Source organism: Lemur catta, chromosome 18 (assembly GCF_020740605.2).
Source record: "Lemur catta isolate mLemCat1 chromosome 18, mLemCat1.pri, whole genome shotgun sequence".
Lineage (NCBI taxonomy): Eukaryota > Metazoa > Chordata > Mammalia > Primates > Lemuridae > Lemur > Lemur catta.
In genome coordinates, this window is record NC_059145.1 from 7031510 (window position 1) to 7057964 (window position 26455).

Here is a 26455-nt window from a genome sequence, read left to right on the forward strand (position 1 = left end):
CTGTTTGAGTCAAAGTGCGCCCATCCCCCAGATAGTGTGCATTGTACCGTTAGGTATGTATTTACCCATTCCTAAATCATTTGTTTCTATCAGTATGGACTCAGGCATATTTATTTTAATTTGGGTTATAATCCAATACTGTAATTATTTACTTTGTTGCTCAAATTGTTCCAGCTTTGGCTATTGGAGCTCATTCACGTTGGCTCCTATGTCTTTTTGACATGCCCTCTCCCCATGTTTTAGCACTCTCTGCTTTCTGATATTGCAAAATGCTCCAGGTTCATGTTGTATTTTTTCTGCCCTAGCACTGGAATCAAATAGTTATCCAAAGGGCTCTGGTTCCTTTTATTGGAGAATAGTATTTAGAGACCAAGATCTGGGGGCTAAATATGCTCATTGCTACTAGGATGTCACTACTTCTAGGACTTCTCAGTGGACAGAGCTAGGAAATGAAAGTATGCCTACTGGCTCATGTATACACACGTCTCTTTTTTTCTTATCTATCTGCGTATATATTAAGATAAACTTGAGCTCATACTGATACCTCTGACTCAATTTCAGCACCACAGGATTCATTCTAGCCTTCCCCCTTTACTTATTTGTAACTTCTTTCTCTGACAGTGAGAAGCCTAGTTCTTAGTACATACAATGTATTTACTTATTTATTCTATCCTAGTATACATGTAATTTCAGAATTGTTAGCCATACCCTTGTCAGAGTATATAGTCAAAACACTGAAAATAGTGTTTTCTCGGGGGAAAAAAGTGTCAAGGTTCTTTTTTTTTTTTGCATATGGATGTCCAGTTGCTCCAGCACCATTTGTGGAAAAGACCATCCTTTTCTTCATTGAATTGCCTTTGTGCTTCTGTCTTGATTATTAAACTTTTATAGTAGGTCTTGGAAATGGGTAGTGTGAGTTTCCCGACTTTTTTTTTTTTTCAGAATTATTCTGACTAGTTTAGTTCTTTTATCTGTTCACATAAATATCAGTTAAAAAAATTTTTTTTTGCCCGGCACGGTGACTCATGCCTGTAATCCTAGCACTCTGGTAGGCACAGGCGGGCGGATTGTTTTGGCTCAGGAGTTCGAGACCAGCCTGAGCAAGAGCGAGACGCCGTCTCTGCTAAAAATAGAAAGAAATTATCTGGACAGCTAAAAATATGTATAGAAAAATTAGCCGGGCATGGTGGCACATGCCTGTAGTCCCAGCTACTGGGGAGGCTGAGGCAGGAGGATCACTTGAGCCCAGGAGTTTGAGGTTGCTGTGAGCTAGGCTGACGCCATGGCACTCTAGCCTGGGCAACAGAGTGAGACTCTGTCTCAAAAAAAGAAAAAAAATTTTTTTAGAGGTCTTGCTCTGTCACCCAGGCTGGAGTACAGTGATGCAATCACCGCGCACTGCAGCCTCGAATTCCTGGGCTCAAGTGATCCTCCCATCTCAGCCTGCCGAATAGCTGGGACTACAGGTGTGAGCCACTGTGCCCAGCTCTTTTCACATAAATTTCAGAATAAGCTTATTGATAATACATAAACTCTTTCTGGGATTTTGCTTGGAATTGTGTTGATCTATAGATCAAATTGGGGGGCACTGACATCTTAACAATTCATGAACGTGGTACGTCTCCATTTATTTAGGTCTTTGATTTATTTCATGAATGTTTTGTGTTTTCAGCATACAAATCCTGCATATATTTTGTTATTTTTATACCTAAGTATTTAATTTCTTTGGCTCTATTGTAAATTATATATATTTTTTAAAATTTCAAATTCCAATTGTTCAATGATGACATATAGGAATATGATTGACTTGTGTATATTGGCCTTCTATCTGGTGGCCTTGCTAAACTCATTTATTAGTTTTAGGAACCTTTTTGTAGATTCTTGGAGATTTTCTATGCAAACAATTGTGTTGTCTGTGAACAGATAGTTTTACGTCTTCCTTTCTATTCTATATGCCTTTTATTTATTTTTCTCCATTTATTGTGCTGGCTAGAACATCCAGGACTACGTTGAGTAAGAGCTGTAAACAGTGCTCCTGATCGTCCACTTTGCAAAAGGAAGTTGCCTGAGATGAAAATATATACAGATTCTGGCCAGTGGCCAATGGCCTGGCTACATGGTTGGGAGCCTGGGGAAAAGGACTGAAATATTCACACAAAGAGGTCTGGGCTAGAAGTACAGAAGATGGACATATGGAAGTGGGGACAAAGGGTGAAGATCTGTGTATCACATATTAACACCCGCCAGAAAGCACCCACCATGAAAGAGATAGGGAACGACAAAGTGGCCAAAATGATGTCAGTTGACATTAGCCAGCCTTCATCATCAGTGAACCTGCCATGTTGAACTGGCATCATGGGCACATGAGCAGAGGGGCCACAGTGACAGAGGCGAAGGCTATGTATTGGCCCCAACAACATGGGCATCCACTACCAAGGCAGCTCTAGCGACTGCTGTCTCTAAGTGTTCCATTTGTCAGCAGCAGAGGCCAACACCGAGTCCCCGATATGGCATTATACCACTCCTTGAGGAGACCAGTTAGCCACTGAGTGACATCGGGCACCTTCCATTCTGGGTTATCCTCACAGGGGTAGATGCCCATTCCAGGTGAGCCTGCAGAGCCTCAGCCAGCGCCTCTCTGTGGGGGCTTACAGAATGCCTATCTACAGGACGTAGTCACAAACAACACAGCCTCTGATGAGAGGACCCCTTTATAGTGAGGAGGTGTGGGAGTGGGTCCCCGACCAAGGGGTCTACTGGCTATATCATGTACCACACCATCCAGACGTAGCTGGCTTTATACAACACTGGCTCAGGCTTCTGCTTTTTAGTTATTTATACCTTTTTCCTGCCTTTTAGGAAATTTCTTCAACCTGATTTTCATACTTGCTTATTTGGTCTTTGGCTATATCCACTCTGCTATTCAAACCAGCCTCTGAGCGCCTTATTGGTTTTTTCTTTTTTTTGAAACAGAGTCTCACTCTGTTGACCGGGCTAGAGTGCCGTGGCGTCAGCCTAGCTCACAGCAACCTCAAACTCCTGGGCTCAGGCAATCCTCCTGCCTCAGCCTCCCAAGTAGCTAGGACTACAGGCATGCACCACCATGCCTGGCTAACTATACATATATATATATATATATATATATATATATATCTGTACATATGATTTCTTTCTATTTTTAGTAGAGATGGGGTCTCGCTCTTGCTCAAGCTGGTCTTGAACTCCTGACCTCGAGCGATCCACCCGTCTCGGCCTCCCAGAGTGCTAGGATTACAGGCGTGAGCCACTGCACCCGTGAGCGCCTTATTTCCTCTCCCATATTTTTCATATCTGGTTCTATATAGTTTGTTCTTCTTTATGATTTTTTGTTTTTCTTTCTTATTTCCAAAATCCTCACTTTTTTTTTAGAATAATATGTGGATTGCTTATTTTAAATTCCTAGTCTACCTGGTCCAATAACTCTACTTTGCCTGGATAAGGTAGTCTTATATGTTGTCTTTCTCTTGTAGAGTGTGTGTCCCTCAGTGTGAGCTCCTAGTTCTTTGGGGACCAGCTTCCAGGGCCAGTAGTGAGGGCCTGGGGGAGAGAGAAGGGCCCAAGTTGGAGCTTAAACCCTCCCTGGTGAGTTGGGAGTGGGAGTGTCTGGTGTAACAGCTTAGGCTCTACCACCTGCTATCTTGAGCAGACAACTGCATCCTTGGAGAACCTCCCTATACCTCTCTCTTCCCAGGTAAGACTAGAAGGTGCCACCTACAGTTGCTAAACCTAGCGCCTAGGGTATAGGAAGGAGGGAGGGGCATTGGAGGCAGAGAGGCTGCCCCAGTGCAGGCCAGTTCACTGGCCTATTGTTTGTTACTGTCTCCCCCACTCAGCCTGGAGTAATGGTATGGTGGTAGCAGCAGGGCTGCCGAGGAGGAGCTGGGGAAGAAGACAGGGCACAACTATCTGAAAACTCCTAGGGGCTTGACTTCCTTCCTCAGAGCTATGTCCTCTTCTGCTCTGGGCTGCCACTGCCACCCCCAGACCAAGCCCTCTTCTGGTAGCCACAGGCAGGTCTCACAGCTTTTATGCCAGTTTCTTGGATGTGTCAACTTCCCTTTCACTCTCAGGTATCCCCTGAGATACCTGGGACTGGCTTTTGCTAGTTCTGTCATCTTGTCAGCTTATCTCCATCTCAAGAAAGAGGAAACTGAGGCCTGGAGAGAGGCAGTGACTTACCCACGCTCATATAGTGAATAAATGATGCAGCTAGGGTTTGAACCAGGTCCACGTGACAACACCATGGTTTTAATATCCTGGGTTCTCCTTTACTAGTGCTAAAATCTATTACTAGGTCCAGTCGTTATGTCAGACTTCTTTTCTGATAGCATGAATCTCAGGAGATTGGCTCGGAAGTTTCTCACACCCTCCTCAGTTGGATTCTAGGATGTTTCAATTTCACAGTCATAGACAAGCTCCCGAGTTTTTCATCATTTTAATAACTGGCTCTTAATGTTTTTAAATTTTAAAATTATGAAATATTTTATTTTAATTTTTATTTATGTATTTGTTTTTTAGAGACAGAGTCTTGCTACGTTGCCCAGGCTGATCTCAAACTCTTGGCCTCAAGTAATCCTCCTGCCTTGGTCTCCTAAAGTGTTGAGATTATAAGCATGAGCCACCACATCTGGTCCAAAATTATAAAATATTTTGAACAAACATGTTCAGATACCCATGTATTGACCTCCAAGATTAATAGTTAACATTTTGCTATTTTTCCTTCTCTTTTTAATTAAAAAAATTGCAGACACACCTAAAATGCTACACCTACCTCCAGAGATAACTATTATCCTAAAGTTGATGTGTATCATTCCCATTAATATTTTTATACTTTTATTACATGTGTATTAAAACTTTTTTGTATTTTAGCAATTTATATAGGTGATAATATACTGTTATCTTTTAAAAAAATCCAACATAATATATTTGAGATTTACCCATGTTGATACACAGAGATCTAGTTCATTCATTCCTACTATTGTATAGTATTTCCTTGCATGAATAGATCACAGTTTACTACTCTTCTGCTGTTGAAATGGTTGGACTGACTGCACGTTTTTGCTGTTATAAAAAATGATGCAATGAAGTTTCTTATACGTGTCTTCCTTGAGCACATTTGCAAGAACTTTCCTAGGGTATATCCCAAGGAATGGAATTGCTGGGTCATTCCTTTCATATATCTTTGCCTGATATTGTGCCAGATTGCTCTCCAAAGTGGTTGTCCTCGTTTACGGTTCATTCTAGAAACATTAAGAGTTCCTATTTCTCCGTATCCTTGCCAACATATGATATTATCACACATAAATTTTTTTGCAAATTTGATGGAAATGAACTTATATCTCTTTATTTTCATTTGTATTTTTCCTCTTTTGAGTGAGGCTGAACACCTTATAATATGCTTATTCACCATTCAGCTTTCCTCTTCTGTGAATCGTGTGTTCACATCCTTTGTCTGCTTGTTTCATTGGCAATTTTGATGAGTATGAGTTTATTGCCTCTCTCTGTCAGAAGCCAGGTTCCATGAGGGCAGGGACCGTGTCACTGCTATATCCCCAGCACATAGCACAATATCTGTCCCTTAAATACTGATCAATCTGTTGAGCAGGTGTGACCGCATCTGTGTGCTGGCACCTACTGTCCTTTCCAGCCCCTCCCCACTTTCCTACAGAAAATGCTTCTCCTGTCCCAATCATGAGATTACTGGGGAAGCTGACGTTTTCTAAAGTTATCGTGTCTTCCTGGACACAGACGATTGGCCAGGGTGTGTGGAGCACTGTCTCAAGTCAGGACAGGCCTTCCTTGGGGTTTTTAAACTAGTGGGGCCAGTCTGCTCTTGGTGGAAGTCAAGCTCGAGAGCGATCAGCAGTCCTGTGCCTGCAGACACCGAGAGAGAATGAAGATAACACGAATAGATGAGAAAAAAAATTTGAGTCTCTGGTTTCAGGTATTCATGAGGGAGTCCATGAGCTGGGCTGATGGAGTTGGGTTTCTCTCCTTTCAACTAAATGAGTCCTGACTAAGTCACCTTACGTTTGAATCTTTCCCAATATTTTTTCTTTTAAACCCATATTGTCATCAAATCCTAGCTGGGAGCAATTGTAACGTGCAAAGAAAACAAGTCTTGGAGTCAGAAGACCTGAGCAGGGCACACAGCATGGTGGTATCAGGAAGATCTGGGCTCAGATTCTAGACGCACCACTTATTAGGTCTGTGACCTTAATCATGTCACATGACCTTCCTGAACCTCAGTTTTTTCAACTGTAAAATGAGGATAATGGTTGTGGTAGACACAGTTGGTGGCCTACCCAACAGTTATTCTTCTCTTTTCTTGCTAACAAAACCCCAATTTTTTTTTTTAGTTTTTTATTTTTTTGAGACAGAGTCTTGCTCTGTCACCTGGGCTAGAGTGCTGTGGCATCAGCCGAGCTCACAGCAGCCTCAAACTCCTGGGTTCAAGCAATTCTTCTACCTCAGCCTCCTGAGTAGCTGGGACTACAGGCATGCGCCACCACACCCAGCTAATTTTTTCTGTTTTCAGTAGAGACAGGGTCTCACTCTTGCTCAGGCTGGTCTCAAACTCCTGACCTTGAGTGATCCTCCCACCTCGTCTCCCAGAGTGCTAGGATTATAGGTGTGAGCCACCACACCTGGTCCAAAACCCCAATTTTATTTATTTGGCATTTTCTCAGCCCCCAAAGAGGGGGCTGATTTAAACTAAACTCATTGGAGCCTTTTAGTGTCCTTGGTCAGTGTTGGTTTAGGGGTGGGCATCTGGCTCAGTTCTAGCCCAAGAGATGTTAGTAGAAGACTACTACGGCCTTCCAGGAAATATTTTCCTCCCTACCTGCACAAAGTGTTGTCTGGTGAGAAAGCTATGCTTTATGAGCTGGAACGGCCACAGTGCAAATACAAGGTGAAAGCCTGAAAATGAAATCCAACTTGCTGAGGAAAAGCAGAGTGGAGGAAGGAAAGAACCCTCGTCCTTGAGGTCATGGAGCTTCTAGACTAATTCCAAAGAAAGATCCACTTTCCTCTAGACTCTTTGGTAAGCGAACAACAAATATTCTTAGGCCTCTGCTAGTTGGATTTTTCCCTTACTTGCAGCCAAATGCATCCTAACTGATATAATGATCCCTGTGAGTGAGGAGTGTATGTAAGAGCATTTATCCTCATGCATGGCGAGGCATCACGAAATGTTGCTTTCCTCTCTTCTTGACCCTTCATCACACCCACTCTACTAGACCCAACCCTGGGTGAATCCAACAAGCCTGGGCCTGCATCCAGATTATTAGGCTACGCTCTGGAACATCACACAAATAGGCAGATTGGCACAACCATTTATTCATGGTTACGAACCTCAGTGAGTCCTCCACACTTTTAAGTCAGTCTCTCTTCCTTGCTCTGAAATGTCAAATTCAAATCACCTTCATGGTTCCTCCTTCTTTGCCCTCAACCCAGACCATACCACCTCATCTCCTCCTACTTCACAGACAAGAAAAAGCCACCAGAAGAGGTCTTGTCAACCTACTTCCACCAGATTCCCTGAAACCTTCCTCCTCTCCAAAGCCAGCATTGGGCCTACCCCAAGGGTAAATTTTAGATCTCCTCTGGCTCTAGTCTCCTTCTTTAGAGGGTCCTACTCAAGTATTCTACTCAAAATATTCAAATGTACTCACTTCGCATGTTAAGTATATTACTATATTATTGCTGTAAAAAATTTTAAACAAAAAAACTTAAAAATATTATTTAGCTACAAATAACTTGTCTAATTTACAACTTGCTGTGTTTTTTGAGGAGCACTAAGGCGCTCACTTATTTATTTAAAAAATTTTATTATTATTATTATTATTTTGAGACAGGGTCTTACTTTGCCCCCCAGACTAGAGTGCAGTGGTAGGTATCATCATAGCTCACTGCAGCCTCAAACTCCTGGGCTCAAGTGATCCTCTTGCCTCAGTCTCCTGAGTAGCTGGGACTATAGGCATGGGCCACTATACCTCATTAATTTTTCTCCTTTTTGTAGAGATGAGGTCTTGCTCTTGCTCAGGCTGTTCTCGAACTCCTGGCCTCAAGTGATCCTCCCACCATGGCCTCCCAAAGTGCTAGGATTACAGGCGTAAGCCACTGCCCCCAGGCGGATTTATTTGAAATTGAGAAAAATTCTAACTCCCAAGCTGTTTTCAAATGTAAGGTCATTTTTATAAAAATTAAATGTCATAAGTAAAATTGATGTAATAATATGTTGTGTATACATTTAGTTAAACATATTAATTTTGATCTGCAGTTTTCTTTTTTCACAAAATTTGGAGCTAATAATTTTACTTTTAGCATTCAAAAGATTTTCCTGGGTCCCTGAAAAGCCCTAGGCCCCAATGCTGGGTGCCCCCTCCTGCCTGTCAGGGGTTGAGTAACCCTTCCCTCCTCTGCATCTTCCACACCCTCCTTCTGCTTCTTCCCAGCTGCATTTAAATATGCTTATTTATGCCATCCAGAGAGACTCCACCTTAGCCTAACAAAATCCCTACCTCTATACCCAGGCCAATTCCCGCTACTTTTCTATCTGTCTCCTTCCTACCCCACCAAAGCCCAACCGCAGACTTTGTCTACACTATGCCTGTTTCCAGATGGCCCCTCCCCACCAAGGCTCTCAGGGGAAGGACCCAGCTCCGTATCTTGGCCTATCAAGCCTTTCCCAGTGTAGGCTCTGCCAACCTCAAAGACCCTGCTAACTGTGCCTACACTCCAGCTCCTCTTTCTCTCAGTTCCTGAGACACAAGCTTTCTCCCACCCTTGGGCTTTTGCCCTTGCCCTGGTGCTCCATGTGGAGCACCTTCTCCCATTCACTTCTTTGCCTTCGTAACTCCTAATTTCCCTGGCAATCTCTCCTGATGTTCCAGAGTGAGTCAAGCCCCCGTTACATGGCACCTGGTGCTATCACTTCATGACATGTGACTCACTATGATTATTCACGGTCTTCTTTTGGGGAGGAGACTTCAGGAGCTCTGAGTCACTGTATGAGTGTGCTAGGGCTGCCATAACAAAATGATATAGACTGGGAGGCTTAAACAACAGAAATTTATTATCTCACAGTTCTGGAGGCTGGAAGTCCAAGATAAAGGTGTTGCCAGGTTTCTTCTGAGGCTCCTGTCTCTGACTTACAGATGGCTGCCTTCTTCCTGTGCCCTTGCATGACCTTTCCTCTGTGTGCGTGCATTCCTGGACTCTCTTCCTCCTGTTGTGAGGACACCAGTCATATTGGATTTGGGCACACTCAAATGACCTCATTTTAATTTAATCACTCTTTAACGACCTCATCGCTAAATACCGCTACATTCCGATGAACTGGGAGACTGGGCTTTCAACAAAGGAACTTTGGGAGACACAGTTTAGCCCATAACAGTCAGGGACTATGTCTTCTTTCCAGTATCCCAAGCACCAAGTTCAGTGCCTAACACTAAGACACAGAACATTTCTTCTCTAACCAACTGCCCCAAACTAGCTGCAGGACATTGGCCTGGTTCCTGCTGTTCTTGCACTTTAGCTGCATGATCTGTAATATTAGGCTGGAGAAGCTGGTCTCTATGGCCAGTCTGATAGTTAAGTTCTATCAGCTCTAGCCCAGCATTCTTAATTTCTTTAGTGAAGTCTTTCTCCCTCACCACTACAGGGAAGTGTTAGTTCCAGTTATTTCTTCGCTGGGAATGTGCCTTCAACTCTCTTGCCCCAGGGAAGTTAAAGTGGAGAAGCTGAAACCAAGCACAGCCAGCTGCCTAGAGTCAGCTCGTAGCTAGTCACTTGGTCACAGTGTCCAGCAGTGAAACTATCAGCTGCACACTCAGCCTTGGGTTTGAATTTCAACTCTTCCATTTCCGGGCTGAGGTACCTTTGCCAAGGTCCCCTGGAGAGTGTTACTTTCTCCTGCTACCGAATGGGCAATGGACATGGATAATTCCGGAGCATTGCTAGGTTGAGTGCCTCATCTATAATGATACAGGAGGCAGGCTACCAGGCAGAGCTCCCAGAAATGCAAATGCCACACTTAACAACCATCTGAGTGGCTAAGCTCTTGTCTGCTGATGGATGGGTCATGAGAGCACAGCAGATCTGTCTAGGGAGTGGACCTTTCTGAGGGCTTGGGCTACCAGAGAGGGGAGATGTCTAGAAGAAGGCAGGTGGGCAGGATTCTGTCCCACTCCTTGGCCCCTCCCCCATGAAGTAGACATGTAGGATTATGGCTTGCAGAATGCAGGACTGCTAGCTGAGCATGTAGGAAAGACCCTGGGCAATTCCAGTTCTTCAGGCTCCAAGTTCATTAAAGTATGAAATGCCTAAGGAGATGGGAAAAGATGATTCAGAGACAAAAACTTTTAGAAAATTAGTTTCCTTGTAAGTGTACGTTGTAAAGGCCACCAGGTTTACTACTGGTCAACCATACATAGGGACCCTTGATTGCTGTCTGCCGAAAGATAAGAACCGTACAGTCAGACCTCAAAGCCCACCTTTCCCACGATGCTGCCACTCTTGGGGAAATAAAGCAGCTGTGCTCAGAACCGGAACCAGGCTTGGCTGAGAAGCAAACCAGAGTCAGGAAAAGGGGTAGGGGGAAGACCTAGTGCCACCAGAGATCTACCACAGGAGCTGAGAAAGATGGCCTGATCTCAGGCAGCTCAGGAAATGCCCTTCTCAGGCCTTGCAGTTCTGTGTGACTGACTGAATCCCCCTAGCTAGAACAGGAAGCCTATGAAAACAAGCCATTTAGCAAAGCAGTTTACTTCCAAAGAAGGCCGGTAAGGAAGTCTAGGCTTTAGGAGAATTAACTCTCCAAATAAAAAAATATAACACTCATTTAAAGGGGAAACCCCCACAAGAAAGCCAAGATTAAAAGTTTACAGTTAGTCTATTCTTTGTGGAAAACAGCAATTTTCTCACATGGCTACTCTTTGCCAAGGTCATGACATTGGTACCACAAAAATCAGGGATAAAGTTATTTTAATCAGACAGTAACTTCCAGGAAAGGCTTCAGTTTTCACGTATTTGTGGATAAGAACTAAATGAGATGATCCTGCCTTATGATTTATATAAGGGTGCAAAGTGCTATTTTTCCCCTTCTGAGTATGAGATGTGACATGCAGCTCTTGCTCGTGGTGAAGGCCTAAGGTGTCACTTTGCTTCCACAGAGGTTTATTTTTAAAAGCTCTAAATAAACAAAGTAACACTTTTTTTTTTTTTTTTTTGAGACAGAGTGTCGCTTTGTTGCCCTGGCTAGAGTGAGTGCCGTGGCATCAGCCTAGCTCACAGCAACCTCAAATTCCTGGGCTCAAGCGATCCTCCTGCCTCGGCCTCCCCGAGTAGCTGGGACTACAGGCATGTGCCACCATGCCCGGCTAATTTTTTCTACATATATTTTAGTTGGCCAGATAATTTCTTTCTGTTTTTAGTAGAGACGGGGTCTCGCTCTTGCTCAGGCTGGTCTGGAACTCCTGACTTCGAGCGATCCACCCGCCTCGGCCTCCCAGAGTGCTAGGATTACAGGCGTGAGGCACCTCGCCCGGCCCAAAGTAACACTTTTAACACACGAATTACACTGCAGCGTAATTGTGCTATTCATAAACTAATTGTAGAACTTATAAAAAACTTTAATTCGTGCTGCATTCAGGCACGTGGCTCTGGAAAAGGCACTTGTGTTTAAAGTTGCATGCTCGAAGCCTCTCAGTCCTGCCAGTATACCTGGCAGAACTCACATGCTCAAATCTAAACGTGAGCTCCACCCTCAGCACCCACAGCCCTCCTGAGATGAGCCCTGATGGCAAGCTTGGGACTGGGGTGGAAAGGCGGGTGGGCCTTTGCAATGTCTTCTTCCGCTTCAACTTTTTTCCTTTGTTCTATGTGTAAATCCTTCAGGGAAAAGAGAAGTCTTCCTTCAGGATGTGACATCTGCGTTGGCACCTCTCCAAGCCTCACTTTCCTTAGCGTAAAGGGGAAATGATACTAGGGGACCAGGCGCGGTGCGCTCCCCCTTCCGGTTCGGCTGCTGGTATAAACCCTGCCTAACTCAGCTGTTCTTGGAAGACAGTCGCTGCTCACTGCACCGCTTATTAATCAAAGAGAATTAATTCTCAGCTCTCCCAGCCTCAGCTTCACCTCCGTGAATTGGGAAAAACAGGGTGACAAGCGCCGACATTCGGCAGCCCTTTCTGAGCCTTGCGGACTTGGGTTTGTGGGTGTCACTTTACTATGCCATCTCCACCTTCTCTCAGCCAGTCACGGACACAGGCACAGAACAGGCGCTGAGGAAGTGGTGGTAAGGGTAGCTTTTCCTTTCGGAGCCGGCGGATTCCACACCCGCAGCCCTCGCAGCCAGCGGGGGGCGTGGGGCCTCCCGATCGCGAACTACAACTCCCGGCGCGCCCCGAGCGCCTCGCGGGCCGAGTCTCGCGAGACGTGCCGCGCTCCCGGGAGGCTTTACCACCGCGGCTGCCGGCCGGCCTCTAGTGTGCCCGGGCCGGTACGGGAGCCTCCGCTGTGGCCGCCGCTCTCACGATGGCTTGGGTCCAAACTGCGCCACAACCTTTCGGGAGATGTGGGTCCTCGGAGCCACTTTAGTGTCGGACTTTGGGCTGCAGGCAGCTCCGCGGCGGCAGCACGAGAACAGGTGAACCCCCGATGGCGGGCCTGGGCCCTTCCCGCAGCTGCGTCTTCCGCGCATCTGGGGGGCGCGGGGCGGTGCGCTTCCGGGCCCTCCGTGCCTCTCCCCTCACCCCTTACCCTGGCCGTCCCTTGGCTCACTTGCCCCGCTTGCTTGGGGCCACCCAGTGTGGCTTTGTCTCTGCTGCTGATGCTCCGGAGCCCCGGTGCGGGGCGTCTTCCCTTCGTCGGACCAGCGCAGCCCAGCACCTCCCACTCCTCGTCCTCCCCCTCGTCTCTCGAGCCCCCGCCTTGCCCTACCCTACGGCTTGTGCCGGCCCGGCCCCAATCTTCTTAGTCTTTCTTAGCCTCCAGGGGTGGGAGGGGCTGTCGGGTCAGACCTAGCCTTTCAAATCCTGGTGACTTTGACTGGTGTCTTGCGAAGGAGAGGTGTGAGGGACGGTGAGGGCTGCGGGAAAAGGGGAAGGGGATGTATCAGGACGGAGAATGCTCCCTGGCCCGAAAGGGTTTGGTTTTTGCGATGCTCTTTAGCAAAGAACTAAGTGGGTTGCTCTTTGAGCTGTATCAGAATAGAGGGGCAGTGTAGGAAGCTGAAAAGTAAGCACAGTGACTAGACTTGCTCAGGGCCTTGTTTTAACTCCTCTGTAAAGTGGGGATGAAACTACCTGCCTTGCAGATGGGCCACTTATCTGTGACCTTGGACAAATCACTTAACGCCTCTGATTTTTAGTTTCCTTCTCTTTAAATTTGGGATAAATAATGCCTGCTCTGCTGTGTTGCTGCAAGAGTTAAAAGACAAGCTAAGACGCTATAAATATTAGTTAGTTTTCGCAATAAAGAATGAATTTACCTACTCTAGTACCTAGGCCCTTGCTGTGAGTTAAGGAAATGAGTATAATACCCCTTGCGAGGTTGTTACGGGGAATAAAAGAGCGCACAGGAATGTGTTCGGCACATTCTGAAGGGTTGTACCAATGCTGGTTGTTTGTTGTTACTAGAACCTCTGGATGGACTCTTCCCGGGAAGTTTTGCTAATTTGCAGCAGCTGGACAATGTTCCTCATTAACATCTGTCTGTCAGCATAGTCGTCACATAATTTCACTGTGGTAAGGTGATTTTTTCACCATGTATAGTGTCTTAGCTTTGTTTTCTCACAGGGATTAAGATCAGCCATGGGTGTGGCCAGACCTTGACTTTATCCTGTTTTCATTGGCATGTTTGTCACTCACTGGCTCCTGTGTGTATGTTTTAACTTTGTAAACAAGCCATAAAATTCTGTGTGCCTTCTCCTAGGGGAAGCCTTGTGGGGAAAAAATTTGTGTTCCTGTCAAAAGAACAGCTTTGGAGCTATTCTTTGGTGTTTACCATAAGAAAATGCCCTTTGTTATTTTTACTAGGTGGCAGGGACTCAGCTCCGAATTCTATATACAAAAAGCATCTGGATCCCAGTCTTTCAATGGCTTCAAGACAACCAGAAGTACCTGGTAAACTTAATTCTTTTTGGTCAAGTCATTTAAGTTAAATAGAAACCATTTTATCTGAACTATATATTAATGGTTACTCTCTGCCACCTGGTGGCTATTTAGACTTAATAGATTGTCATCTGTTAAATATTATCTTCTTAACCACCCAGCTATGGTATGAATCCTTAACTTAAAAGGAACAATCATTTCATTTAAGGATATAACAAGTTTGTTACTTTTCTACAGAGTAAGAAATAAGAATTTAGAATAAGTTGTATAGTTCTTGTTGTATGTTCCAAAGTGATTAAACTCACCTTTTTGGGGGGAGTGAAGGTGGGGTGGGATGGAGCTCTGGGCAAAAAGGAACCAGCCTTTAATGGCAGATTGAACTTAATCATGAAAATGCTCACAGCAACATTTTAGGGAGTCAATTTCTGAGTTACTGAAGTCACTAATTCCTCCTTGAATTGTTTTATGGGAAGAGAAAGTGATTTTTGAATAATATCTGAATCATTCAATTTCTGATTGTCAGTAAAGTGTGATGATGAAGAAAGGTGATGGTACCTATTTCTCAGAGTTGTTGTAAATATTAAACATAAAATATGTGAAAATGTGAGTTAAGAGTTAGTGATGAATATGCATTTGCTGCCCAGAAAAATTTTTGGTCTCTCTTTATAGGAATATATTTCCTAGTAAATATTAGCTGACTTTATTATTTTTAGCATGACTACTGGGGGTGTCTTTATGGTTTAGAAATTGCTCCCAAAATAGGTGGGTTAATAGAAGTCTCCCTGTTCCCCCCAGTGTAGATCAGAGCCGTCTGTAGGTCTCTAACATCATCAGCTTGTGTTGTAGTTTGTCTTTCATTGTTGCTGTGATTACCACAAACTCTCTGTAACCATCCTGAGTCACAGGGTTGTACTCATTAGGTTAATGTTTTGGAATGTTGGGAGCATGGAGTGTTGCATGCAGAGTGTGAGCGCTGGCTTAGGTATGCATCTCAGTCCCCAGCCCATACTTGCTAGCTGGGTGATATTGGGCAAGTTGCTTAAGATCTATGCCTCAGTTTCCTGAGCTGGAAAATAGGAAGAATATGTGCTTAATAAAGACTAGATAAGATGAAGGACATGAGTGCATAGCAAGGAGGAGTATTCAGTGATTATTTTTGCTTGTGTGTTTGTTTTGAGATATAATGCACATACCATAAAATCCACCCATTTAAAATGAACAACTCAGTGGTTTTTGGTATATTCACAAGGTTCTCCAGACATCACCACTATCTAACTGCAGAACAATTTCATCACCCCCGAAAGAAAACCTCATACCATTAGCAGTCACATCTCATTGCCCCTGTCTCCAGCCCCTGGCAACCAGTAATCCTCCTTCTATTTCTATGGATTTGTTAGTAATTATTATTAATAGTAATAGTAATGGTAGCTTCTTTGTCCCTTGCTGTTTAAATGAAGTCTTTTGTGGTTTTGGACTTAATTGCCAGGCAAGTTGATGTCTTAGTGCAGTTACATAATTTTAGCAAGAGGAAAATGTCACCTTGAAGGCAGGCTCTGGACGTGAGTTCTAATATGAAAGGATTAGCAAACCAAACAAAATGAACTTGGCTTCCTGATCTGGCACAGCTAAGAGTGCCCTTGAAGGGAGGTGCCCGCGTCATAGTGGGACAATGGGCAGTCAGTTCCAGTGGACAGGAACAGCAGGGTCAGCTAAAAGTGCTTTGTGAGAGTGGTTGTCAACACTTTATGTGATGGAAATTGGCTCTGCCAGATGACGTATTTCTTGTAGTACTGTTGTTTTCTTTGGTGAGGTAGGGAAGGCAGAGGGTTTGCCGTCAGACAATGGGCAGGCCCCAGCTAACCATTTTCTTTATGAACTTGGGCAAATCATTTTATCTCTAGGCCTTAGTCTCCTCATCTATAAAATGGGAACAAGAACTTCATATTCTCATTCATTTTTTTTTTTTTTTTGAGACAGAGTCTCACTCTGTTGCCCTGGCTAGAGTGCCATGGCGTCAGCCTAGCTCACAGCAACCTCAAACTCCTGGGCTCTAGCAATCCTTCTGCCTCAGCCTCCTGAGTAGCTGGGACTACAGGCATGCGCCACCATGCCTGGCTCATTTTTCTATATATATTTTTAGCTGTCCATATGATTTCTTTCTATTTTTAGTAGAGATGGGGGGGGTCTCACTCTTGCTCAGACTGGTCTCGAACTCTTGAGCTCAAACAATCCGCCCGCCTCGGCCTCCCAGAGTGCTAGGATTACAGGCGTGAGCCACTGTGCCCGGCCTGTCATTCATTTTGTATCCTCAGTCTTGCGTGGATTGAGAGTCTTGGTATTCCAGTAGGGTGTGGCTTTTTTGAAATTATATAGGTTTAGGTTTTGATTCCAAACTGTGCTTTGAAGTTGTGTGACCGTGCTCAGGTAAATTTAAATTGAACTACAGGTTTCCTAAATGGCAAACAGATGGGGGCTGCTGAGTGGGTTAAGTGGAGAATCCAAAGTGGTCAAGCATAGAGGAAGGGATTAGTACTATTATCTTTCCTTGACTGGATTAGCTATTCCAGAACAAGCTATTTTTTTTTTTTTTTTTTGCTCTGTCCAGAATAAGTGTTTCAGGGTTTTCCTTCCTACAGATTAAAGCTACTAGTATGTTTAGTTGCTGAACCCATCTTGACAGGTGTCTCTGTTCTTAGCACTTGAGCCTGGTGGGCCTCTAGGCAAGATGTCCCTGCCCATCGGGATATGTCGCCGGGCATTCAGCTATGATGATGCCCTCGAGGACCCTGCGCCCATGACTCCTCCTCCATCGGACATGGGCAGCATCCCCTGGAAGCCAGTGATTCCAGAGCGCAAGTATCAGCACCTCGCCAAGGTACCTGACTCTGCTGGCTGCTTCTGGCAAACTTGATCCCTTTGTTCTCCTTCCTCTGCTCCGGAAACCTTTAGTGGATCCCCGTACCCTTAGAATTGGGCAGCAGCCACTCCCTGTGTATGTTTTCTGTGCCTCAGCTACAGTTGGTGTGTCTTTTTTTATTTTTAATTAAAAACTAGAATGGCCGTGTCTTTTACCTGAGACTCTTCTGTATCCCCACCCCCTACCCCCCACTTCGTTAAATCCAAGCTTGTTAGCACAGTCTGGTTCTGCATGATCTAGGTCCTGTTTGCCTGTCCCCAGCCCCCCTACCCAGTGATCCAGCCATGCAAGTTACCTAAGAATTCTTGCACTTCATAGGCTATTTTCTGCCTCCAAGTCTTTGCCTCACACTGCTGGGACTGCTTAGGATGTTTACCATCCATCCTATATCTGGCCCTCCGCCCACTCCATTTGCCTTTCAAATGCTATTCTTTAAGTCTGAGCTCAAATCCCTTTTGTGAAGCTTTTGCTGACCTTTCCATCCTCCTGATAATACTTTGAGAGCGATAGCTCCCTTACCCGTCACAATCCCTCCATTACTTTGTTACCTTCCTTAGTTCCTTGAGGGCAGGGGCCATATGTAAGTTTGTACTCCATCTGTAGTATCTAGCAGAGGGCCCAGCATAAGGTAGATTCCAAAAAAAATGTTCATTTTGTGATTGAGGGGAAAAAATCAGTGTTCTTTAACACATGCTGTGCTTTTCCTCATGCTGTTCCTCCTGCCTCAATGGCTTTTTTCCCATGGCTGTCCTCTGTAAGAGCTGCCTCCTTCCCAAGGCCGTTTCTCATACACATCGTGATCTAACCTCACGGCCCTTTTGTGCAGTTTGGTGTCCTAGGTTCCTGCGTGCTCGCTGTAGTTGTGTTGCTGAGGCCCATGCTTCCTGACTTCAGGACTCTCACCTCTGACTCTCCAACCACCAAGAATACAAGAAAGGTTATACTGTTGCCTGAAAAACTAGGCCTGCCAAGTTCAGATAAGGCCATTTAACCTGCAGCTAGGTTTCACTGGACTTTGAGCTGCATGGTAGCTTAGGGCCGGACAGGAAGTACACAGTGAGAGTCTGCTTAAACAGACCTGGGTGTGAATCCCAAATGACCTTGGGGACACGGCTTTCCGGCTGAGTCACAGTGGCTCTGCTCCGTCTGAGAGAGGGCAATACATTATGTCATAAAGGCGTTGTGGAATTCAATAAGATTTAAGGGCTTGGCACACACTATAGTAGGTGTGTAACCAGTATTATGACTACTGGCTCCCAGTTTAACTTTCTCTTAGTAGAGCTGTATTTGATTCCTTCTAATGAGTTTTTCCCTTCCAATATGCTTTCAGAAGAGAGAGCTCCTTTCTAAGCACGCATCCCCTATAGCTCTGGGGGAAGTTCCCTATATCAGTTATCTACTGAACTATGACCCAGTCAGTTGTTCAGGAGAAAATGTTCTACGTAAAAAGTAGTGGAAGTGCTAGGAGAAAAGGCCCCCACAGCCTGCCTGTGATGTCAGAGCAGTGGGCCCGAGAGACTAGAGCAGGAAACAGGCAGGGCTCCTGGCGGGTGCTTCCACGGGCGGCACACGGTTTTCACGTATAAAAGCTGCTGGGCCCTTCCCAAGGCAGTGAATGGGCCTCTGGTTTCCTGTTGCGCCTCAGCTGGAACAGCTGACGATTTGGAACAACTGCACTCTCTTTTTTTTTTTTTTGGAGACAGAGTCTCACTCTTGCATGGCTAATTTTTCTATTTTTAGTACAGACAGGGTCTTGCTAAGGCTGGTCTCAAGCTCCTGAGCTTGCTCAAGCGATCCTCCCGCCTCAGCTTCCCAGAGTGCTAGGATTACAGGCCTGAGCCACCACATCCGGCCAGGAACAACTGCTCTCTTAAAGGAGAGCAGATGAGTCAAACTGGACTGATTACGTGAATTTTTTCATTGGCCCTAACTATCCACGTGTTAGGAATCAACCATCTTCCAAGTAAGAAAATGTGGGTTCAGGTTTTACTTGAGTCAGGTCACAGCTGAAGAGTATAAATTCTATTTCGTGGTAAGGCTACAACATTTCAATATTCTGTGTCCCTCTTTTCTGAGCATCTTTGTTAGTTGCTCTGGAGAAGCAGAGGATAAAGAATAAGGCTCATTCTGTCCTCCCTGCTAGGCCTGAGCGTGGTGTCAGGTGTTTAGAGTACAGAAGGTGGATGCTCCCAGCTCTTGCACATTAAGGATCAGGAGCTAAGTAGATTGTTTGTTTTAAAAGACTGTTCCTTGAACCTTTAGAGCAGTGGTCCTCAAAGTGCGGTCTCTGGACCAGCAGCAGCAGTGTCACCTGGGAATTGGTTAGAAACATAAATTCTTGGGTCCTACCCCAGACCAGCCTGGACCTACTGAATCAGAACTCTTAGCGGTCTGTGTACCGAGCCCTCCAGGTGATTCTGACGCTTTGACAAAGTTTGAGAACTACTTAGTGAATGCTCTGGTTAACTAAGTGAAGTCTAGTGTAGTGGTCAAGTCCTTATTAATAGGTGTTTCTCCTGCATTCTTTGTTTGTTTTGCTGAGAATGAGAATCTCGTACATTCTTATGAGCATAGTACTATGGTATATTGCGTGGCCATAGCATGGGAAGGTAGACCTCAGACCTTCAAATTCTGACTTTCCACTTTTATAAATCTAAGCTATTCACATGTCTTTCATCACTGTTATCCATGGTGACAAAATCTAATGGGGTTGGGATGACCAACTAACTGCCCCCTTCAAACAGTTCCTCACTTTTCAGATTAAAGTTATTTCAGTAACTTCTTCCCCACAGGAGTAAGTTTAGGTGTGTGACCCCCCTGCCCTGCTCAAGTACTTCCTTGCCTCTCGAACAGGTGGAGGAAGGAGAAGCCAGTGTATCCTCCCCTGCCATGACCCTGTCATCGGCCACTGACAGTACGGACAAGGCCCCGGTGGTGAAGGCTAAAGCTACCCATGTCATCATGAATTCTCTGATCACAAGTAAGCTCTCTTCACCCTCAGAGCGGAGTGAAGGAGGGGCGGGAAGAGTTTAGGCTTCCTGCCTCCCGTCTGGGGATGATTCTGCAAAAGTGCCTACTCAGCGCCTCCTAGCAAATGGCAGTTTGGCTGCTGACTCCACCTCAGCGTTGAAGCTCCATTTAGCTGGAAGATGTGACAAACATTAAGCACCTCAGCTGATTTAGGTGCTTTCTGGCTGCTTTGTTGCTATCTTCCCATATCTGTCACTGTGGTCTTGGGCAGGTTGTGTAACTGCAGAGACTGTTTCCTCCTTTATAAAATGGGGACTCCAGCTGGCAGGTTGAGGCTGAGGTGATGAGGATTAGGTGGCCCGGTGTGCAGTGGCTGGGAGCTACTGCCATCGCTGTCTCAGCTCTGCTGGAGAAGGCAGTGCACCGAGGCATCTCCCATTTGCCCTACATATGCATAGATTTTTAATTAAACAGCTCAAAATTGGTCCACTGGGAAGAGGACCAGGTTTTTGGTGCCTCAGATGTCGATAAGAATATGTGATTGGTCCTAATGAGGCCTGACATAAGAGAGCCTGCATTTTTTTTTTTTAAACCTTACAACAAGTTAACTGAACCTCTTTGCTCTGGAGGGCCATTCTAACTGCGGTAGGAAGTTAATGATTATTAGATACATACTCTGCTTGTCAGCAGTATGCCCCTACTGGGTAAGGTACATAGAGGTTCTTCTTGGTTGGCTCATTGTTGAAGTCAGAAGCCCTTGACTTCAGGGCATCACTTTGTCTTGGGCAATTCCTAGAGAACCGAAAGTCCAGACTCTTACTTTGGTTTTTGCTTATTTACACATAAATGCACCTTTTGAATCAGCAACTCCTACTTGTATTTTGCAAGATTGAGAATGTGTTCTAGCAGTGTTAGAAAACTTAGTCATTGGTCTTTTAGCACAGTATAACTTCTTTATTGAAAATACAGTTTACCAACGCCATGGCACCCTAGCCTGGGCAACAGAGTGAGACTCTGTCACAAAAAAAAAAAGAAAATACAGTTTACCAACAGTTCAGAATATTATAACACCTCAACATACCAATGTTACTCAGATACTTACTTGGCTTATTCACTTCCACATATATGCATATTTTAATATAATTCCAGGTATAGTAGACATACCATTCTGTTTTTCTCAACTAATATTTAATATTTAACCATGTTGCTATAGTCTTAACTTTTAAGAAAAAGCTGCATTTGAGATCCTGGTATTGGTATACTGTAGTTCATTAAATCCTTTCTCACTTTGTAAATTTTCATGTGACTACCTGGTAAGACTGGAGAAAATCTTTATGCATTTAGGTTTTTTCTCTGTTTCTATTTCTGATAGAAATACTTCCTTAGAAGAGGAATGACTGGGTCATAAAATGCATCTGGCGTCTAGACTTTCGATCCACAGCTGCCACATTCCTACATATAGTTTGTATACAGATTAAGCAAACAGCCAGCTGCCATTCGTTCCACGGTGGAACTGACTTGCTGACCGAGCTAACTGGTCAGAGGACGAATGTGGAGTGCAGCGTGTCAGCTGTGCCGGGCACTGTGACGGGCCACTTTACGCAGCAACAATGGTGGATCAGAGGACTTTGGCTAGTTCAAGGCAGGCTCTCTGGTTTGAGTCTGGTTGGAACCTTGGTGCCATCTAGCCTGAATGTGCCCAATTTCTCTTTGGGAAAAGTTTTTGTGTGGGTGACGAGGGTGGTGAGTCTCTTGGAAAACTTTGTATTTGGAGAATCTTTACTGTCTGAATGTCAGCTACCTTCTCCAGGCTGCATTTCTAAATGCAGAGACAATGTCACAGTGCACAGCTAAGAGGAGTGTTTACCTGGAGGTTCTTCAGCTATCCCTTTGGGAATAATCTGTTCTTTAGCTTGGTGTGAGGGAAGGCTTCCTTCTGGTTAGAGAGAACCATTGTGTGAGGATAGGAATTACTGCTATGATGCCTCTCTGGGCAAACAACCCTTCCTCCTTGGATGGTCAGTGTGGTCTCTTGCTTCTGGGGAGAACAGCAGCTATCTGTGTTCTCCTCAGTTTGTGATGGGAGTAGGGATGGGCATGACTATCATTTCCTCTGTCCCTAGAACAGACCCAGGAGAGCATTCAGCGTTTTGAGCAACAGGCAGGGCTGAGAGATGCTGGCTACACACCCCACAAGGGCCTCACCACCGAGGAGACCAAGTACCTTCGAGTGGCAGAAGCACTCCACGTAAGCTGCTTTCTTAGGAACTTCCAAAAAACAAAACCGTCAGCATTCATGGCTTGAAAAGTGGCTGTGGTTTAGAAGTTTCCAGCTCAGCTAGCTGGGAGTGGTGAAGAGTGATTGGAAGAAAGTTGGGCAAAGGATTTTAGAACTGGGTTAGTCCCACCTCTGCAGGCTCCTGAGCTCTTAGCCTTGTAGTTTTTGTTTCTTCATCTATAAAGTGGGGGTATCTGTTTTGCTTACTTCTGGTTAGAAGATCAAATGAGATTGTCAGCTTATTTATGAGTACTTTATGAACTATAAAGCAAATATGGATGGTTTCATGTACCACAGTGATTGACCTTGAGCGAGAGAGAAGAGAATTGGGCAGTTTTAACAGAGGTAACAGTTTAACTGGAAAGGAACATTATATTTAATTTTTAACAAGTTAAAATCAAATGTGGAATTGGAATGTTTTTGCTATTTCATTTCTATAGTGAATGAGTAATAATTTTGGTAAGGTTAATTTAACGATAAGTAAATATTTGAGTGAATAGTTTCAAATAACTTTCAGAGAATACCACTTTATACTGAATAGGGTTTTATAATTTGTGAAGCACTTGCATTCACTTAATCTTCACATGGATCCTTTGAAGCAGATACTATTCTCCATAAGTGGAGAAAATGAGGCCCATGGTCGTATATGTAGCCAGTCACAGTACTGGAACTCAGCAAGTCTCCGGATGCCCTACTTCCTGTTGGTTTTTTCATCCTTCTTCCAAAGTAGTCTGAGAGTCTGGCTGCTGAAGGGGCACTATACAGCTCAGAAATTTGGACTGCCTTCTGTAGGCAAGGACAGGTCATAACCCAACCCTGTTACAAGCTTTATTGTGAGAGTTCTGCTGGGTGTGAGGAGAGCACGGAAGGCCGGGAAGGGCATGATACACAGCGTACGGAAAGAGGGATGAGAATGTGGATCTGGTGGCTGGGGAAGGGATATAAGACATGAGCATTCCACATGATTCTTTTGCAGGCTAAGTTTAAAAACCACTGCTATAGGGGATCAGAGTTGGGCTGGTGGCCAGTTTAAACTCTCAGACAAGACAGATGCTTCCAGAGAGGGGTATTGTGTCAGCTTTTGACACTTAATCGAGAGCTTTCTAGGATAGGTCAGTTAGAATCCCATTTGAGGAATTCACCTTATAGGATGGTAGGGCTGACTTTGGTTGGCCTGTTTTCTGCATCTTGCCCGCAGGAGTACAACATGAGGACAGCTGAAATGCTAGGGGTAACTAGCTCCATTTTATAACAGATTGTCATCTTACATAAAGCGGCATGGTGAGTGTTGAGAAAATTCAAACACGATCATTTGTTTGGAATGTAGCTTGGACTAGGCAGTGGCATACTAGACATGGAGGGTAGAGCCTTGCTCTAGAACTGAGAAGTAGAGTTGCCTCTCCGCTCCTAGACTGCTAGTCTGTTGACGTATGTTTGCAGTGCTGAGGGACCCCTGAGTAGCTGGTTAGGGGAGAGGAGGAGAGACTGCGGAAGTGTTCAGCTGAAGCGTAGCATGCCTGAGTCCTGGCTTTGAGAGACTAGGAATGGCCGGGTGTGTGCATGGTAGGAAAGGCAGTGAGAGAAGAGCTCAAGGCCCTGCTTAGAAGGCCTGCAGCTTGCGTTCTGGCTCTTCCACTTTACTGGCTGAGTGCATGTGGGGAAATTACTTCACTTTTCTGAAACTAAAAGCTGTAGTGTAGAGCTTTTAGTACAGAGATGTTTGCGATATGTTGTAGGATGAATACCTCTTTTAAAAGATGGGATTCCATCTAGTATGGCAAAACAAAGGGAATATCTGTTATATCATCCAAAACCATTCCACCTATGGCTGTTTTTTCTTGTGCCTAAAGTTAGAATGTGAACCAAATTGTTTGTGCCCAGACTCAGCTGTTTAGTAGCTATTTTAGATTTGCAGTCATTTTTAAAAAGTCTCTCTTTTTACCCATCTGAACAGAAACTAAAGCTACAGAGTGGAGAGATAACAAAAGAAGAGAAGCAGCCTGCGTCAGCCCAGTCCACCCCAAGCAGCACCCCTCATTCTTCTCCTAAGCATAGGCCCAGGTGAGCCCTTCCTGTGACCCCTGAGTGTCACTGTGCTTCAGGGGGAAGCTAGTGCTGAGGACAAAATTGTACTTAGGCCTTTGGTTTCTGAGTGAGAAGGGCTAGTTCACAGTTCCTACTTTTTGGTGTGAGACACTTCTAAGGGTGTGGGAAGAGAATATATTAGTATATGTTTTATTCTCTCTCTTCCAGAGGCTGGTTCACTTCTGGCTCTTCCACAGCCTTACCTGGCCCAAATCCTACCACCATGGATTCTGGAAGTGGGGATAAAGACAGAAACCCATCAGATAAATGGAGCTTCTTTGGGACAAGACCCCTCCAGAAATATGATTCAGGTAAGGGCAGTGCCTTCAAAAATGGAAGCAAAGTGTCAGGCATTGTGCCATGTCATAAATCAGGAGCTACCTATTGGTTTTGAAATCATTTGCTCTCTGGTTTACCTCTGTAGGAAGTTTTGCCACGCAGGCCTACCAAGGTGCCCAGAAACCCTCTCCAATGGAACTGATCCGAGCCCAGGCCACCCGAATGGCTGAAGATCCAGCAACCTTTAAGCCACCCAAGATGGATATCCCAGTGATAGAAGGGAAGACACAACCCCCACGGACCCATAATCTCAAACCCCGTGACTTGAATGTGCTCACACCCACTGGCTTCTAGAGCTCTTTCTGTTCCAGGGATTCTAGAGCCCCACTTCCCTTTTACGTTGGCTCTGACATAGGAAAAGTATATTTTTAAAAAATCTCTTAAACTAAGGCTAGACCTGAAGACACAATTGGTTTTTGAGAAACATTAGTGCAAACTTTGCCCTTGTTGTGTGGAAGAAGCCATTTTGTACTGCTTTAAAGTTAGATTAAATCTTAGCAATGGTGTATGGGGGACTTGATGACCTATTTTTGTATCATTTACCCTAGACAAGAATTTGATCATTGCTTACTAGGTAATTAATGTTTGTGCTGTTCTAAAAATCCAGGCTTCTTGGTTCTTTTATCACGATCAATGTGAACACTGACAAATCATGGCATAGAGGTGCTCACTGACTAGTTTAGACAACTTTGGGCCTCTTGACTATACTGGTGCTGTGTACCAGCCTTGTCAGGTAGGTGGGCCTAAGATCTGTTTTTGAGACCTGGGTACAGTTAAAAGCCAGACTTGGCAGGGACCTCTTTCCAGGCTGAAACTGGAATTGTCTTGCGTTTTGGCATGCCCAGTAGATCACTTTGCCTTTAGCCAGTTCTTCGTGTGGTACCTCTTGGGCCAGTGTTATTGGAGGGATGTTTCTTTTTTATGTCATAGAACAAACACTAGGCTTGCATGTCCTTTTTTGCACTTTAATGTATTAATTTAACTCCAATTTGGTTGAAAACTTCCTAAGGGAGAAAATTCAGTCTACTGATTTGGTGTAGATAAACGGATGTCAAGTAAAGATGGTAACTACAATTAGATTATAGTCTTGAGTTCATGTGAAAGTAGTGTAGCCTTATTTTAATTTCCTTGTTCATCAGGTCAGGGCCTGAATCTTTTTTGGGAGGAGGAGATGGAAGAATTCAAAATTGTCTATATGAAAGCATTTGTCACCAGAATGAGCCTCATTCCTTTATGCAACACATAACCGTACTGAGGAAAAGAAATAGGGAAACTGCCTTTTTATGTCTCCTCACTCTGTACATGTTCAGTCATTGTCTTGAGCCGTCTCATACTTGTTTTTGTTTTGGATAGTCTTTTATCTGTCAGTACCTAAGGAGCTGACCTTTCCATAGAGATGCCCTGGAGTCTACAGTTATCAGAACAATTAATTTATTTGTGTCTTCTGTTTTGATCTCGTTTGGACAATAAAAATCCTTACTACTTTCTCGAGTGTGGATATCTTTTTTTTCGTCCTTTTAAGAATACTCCATTCTGCCTATCCATAGTCATGGAACCTAAGCATGGTAAACTTGGTATTTTGAAAAATCGTTGCATTTTTATTTTATCCTTTTAACATCAAATGTTTTATAACACACTCGATCCTTTTATTTCTGCCCCCTTCATTACATTGGATATGGATATTAACAGACTGGCCACAAAGTCAAATTC

General features: G+C 44.5%; 1 protein-coding gene across 2 annotated transcripts; it reads left to right on the plus strand.

The window, feature by feature from the left end:
* The first annotated feature begins 12607 nt into the window (after nt 1-12607).
* KIAA1191 (KIAA1191 ortholog) lies at nt 12608-26231 on the plus strand. 2 transcript variants are annotated; one of them, XM_045530659.1, is made up of 8 exons: nt 12608-12691; nt 14082-14168; nt 16853-17031; nt 19927-20053; nt 22167-22291; nt 24276-24382; nt 24575-24717; nt 24831-26231. In XM_045530659.1, the coding sequence occupies exons 2-8, from the start codon at nt 14141-14143 to the stop codon at nt 25037-25039; spliced, it is 918 nt and encodes a 305-aa protein (XP_045386615.1). In that variant the 5' UTR covers nt 12608-12691; nt 14082-14140; the 3' UTR covers nt 25040-26231. The 2 variants fall into 2 exon arrangements, with proteins under 2 accessions (XP_045386615.1, XP_045386614.1); XM_045530658.1 differs by lacking the exon at nt 12608-12691 and adding an exon at nt 13687-13790.
* Nucleotides 26232-26455: the final 224 nt, after the last annotated feature.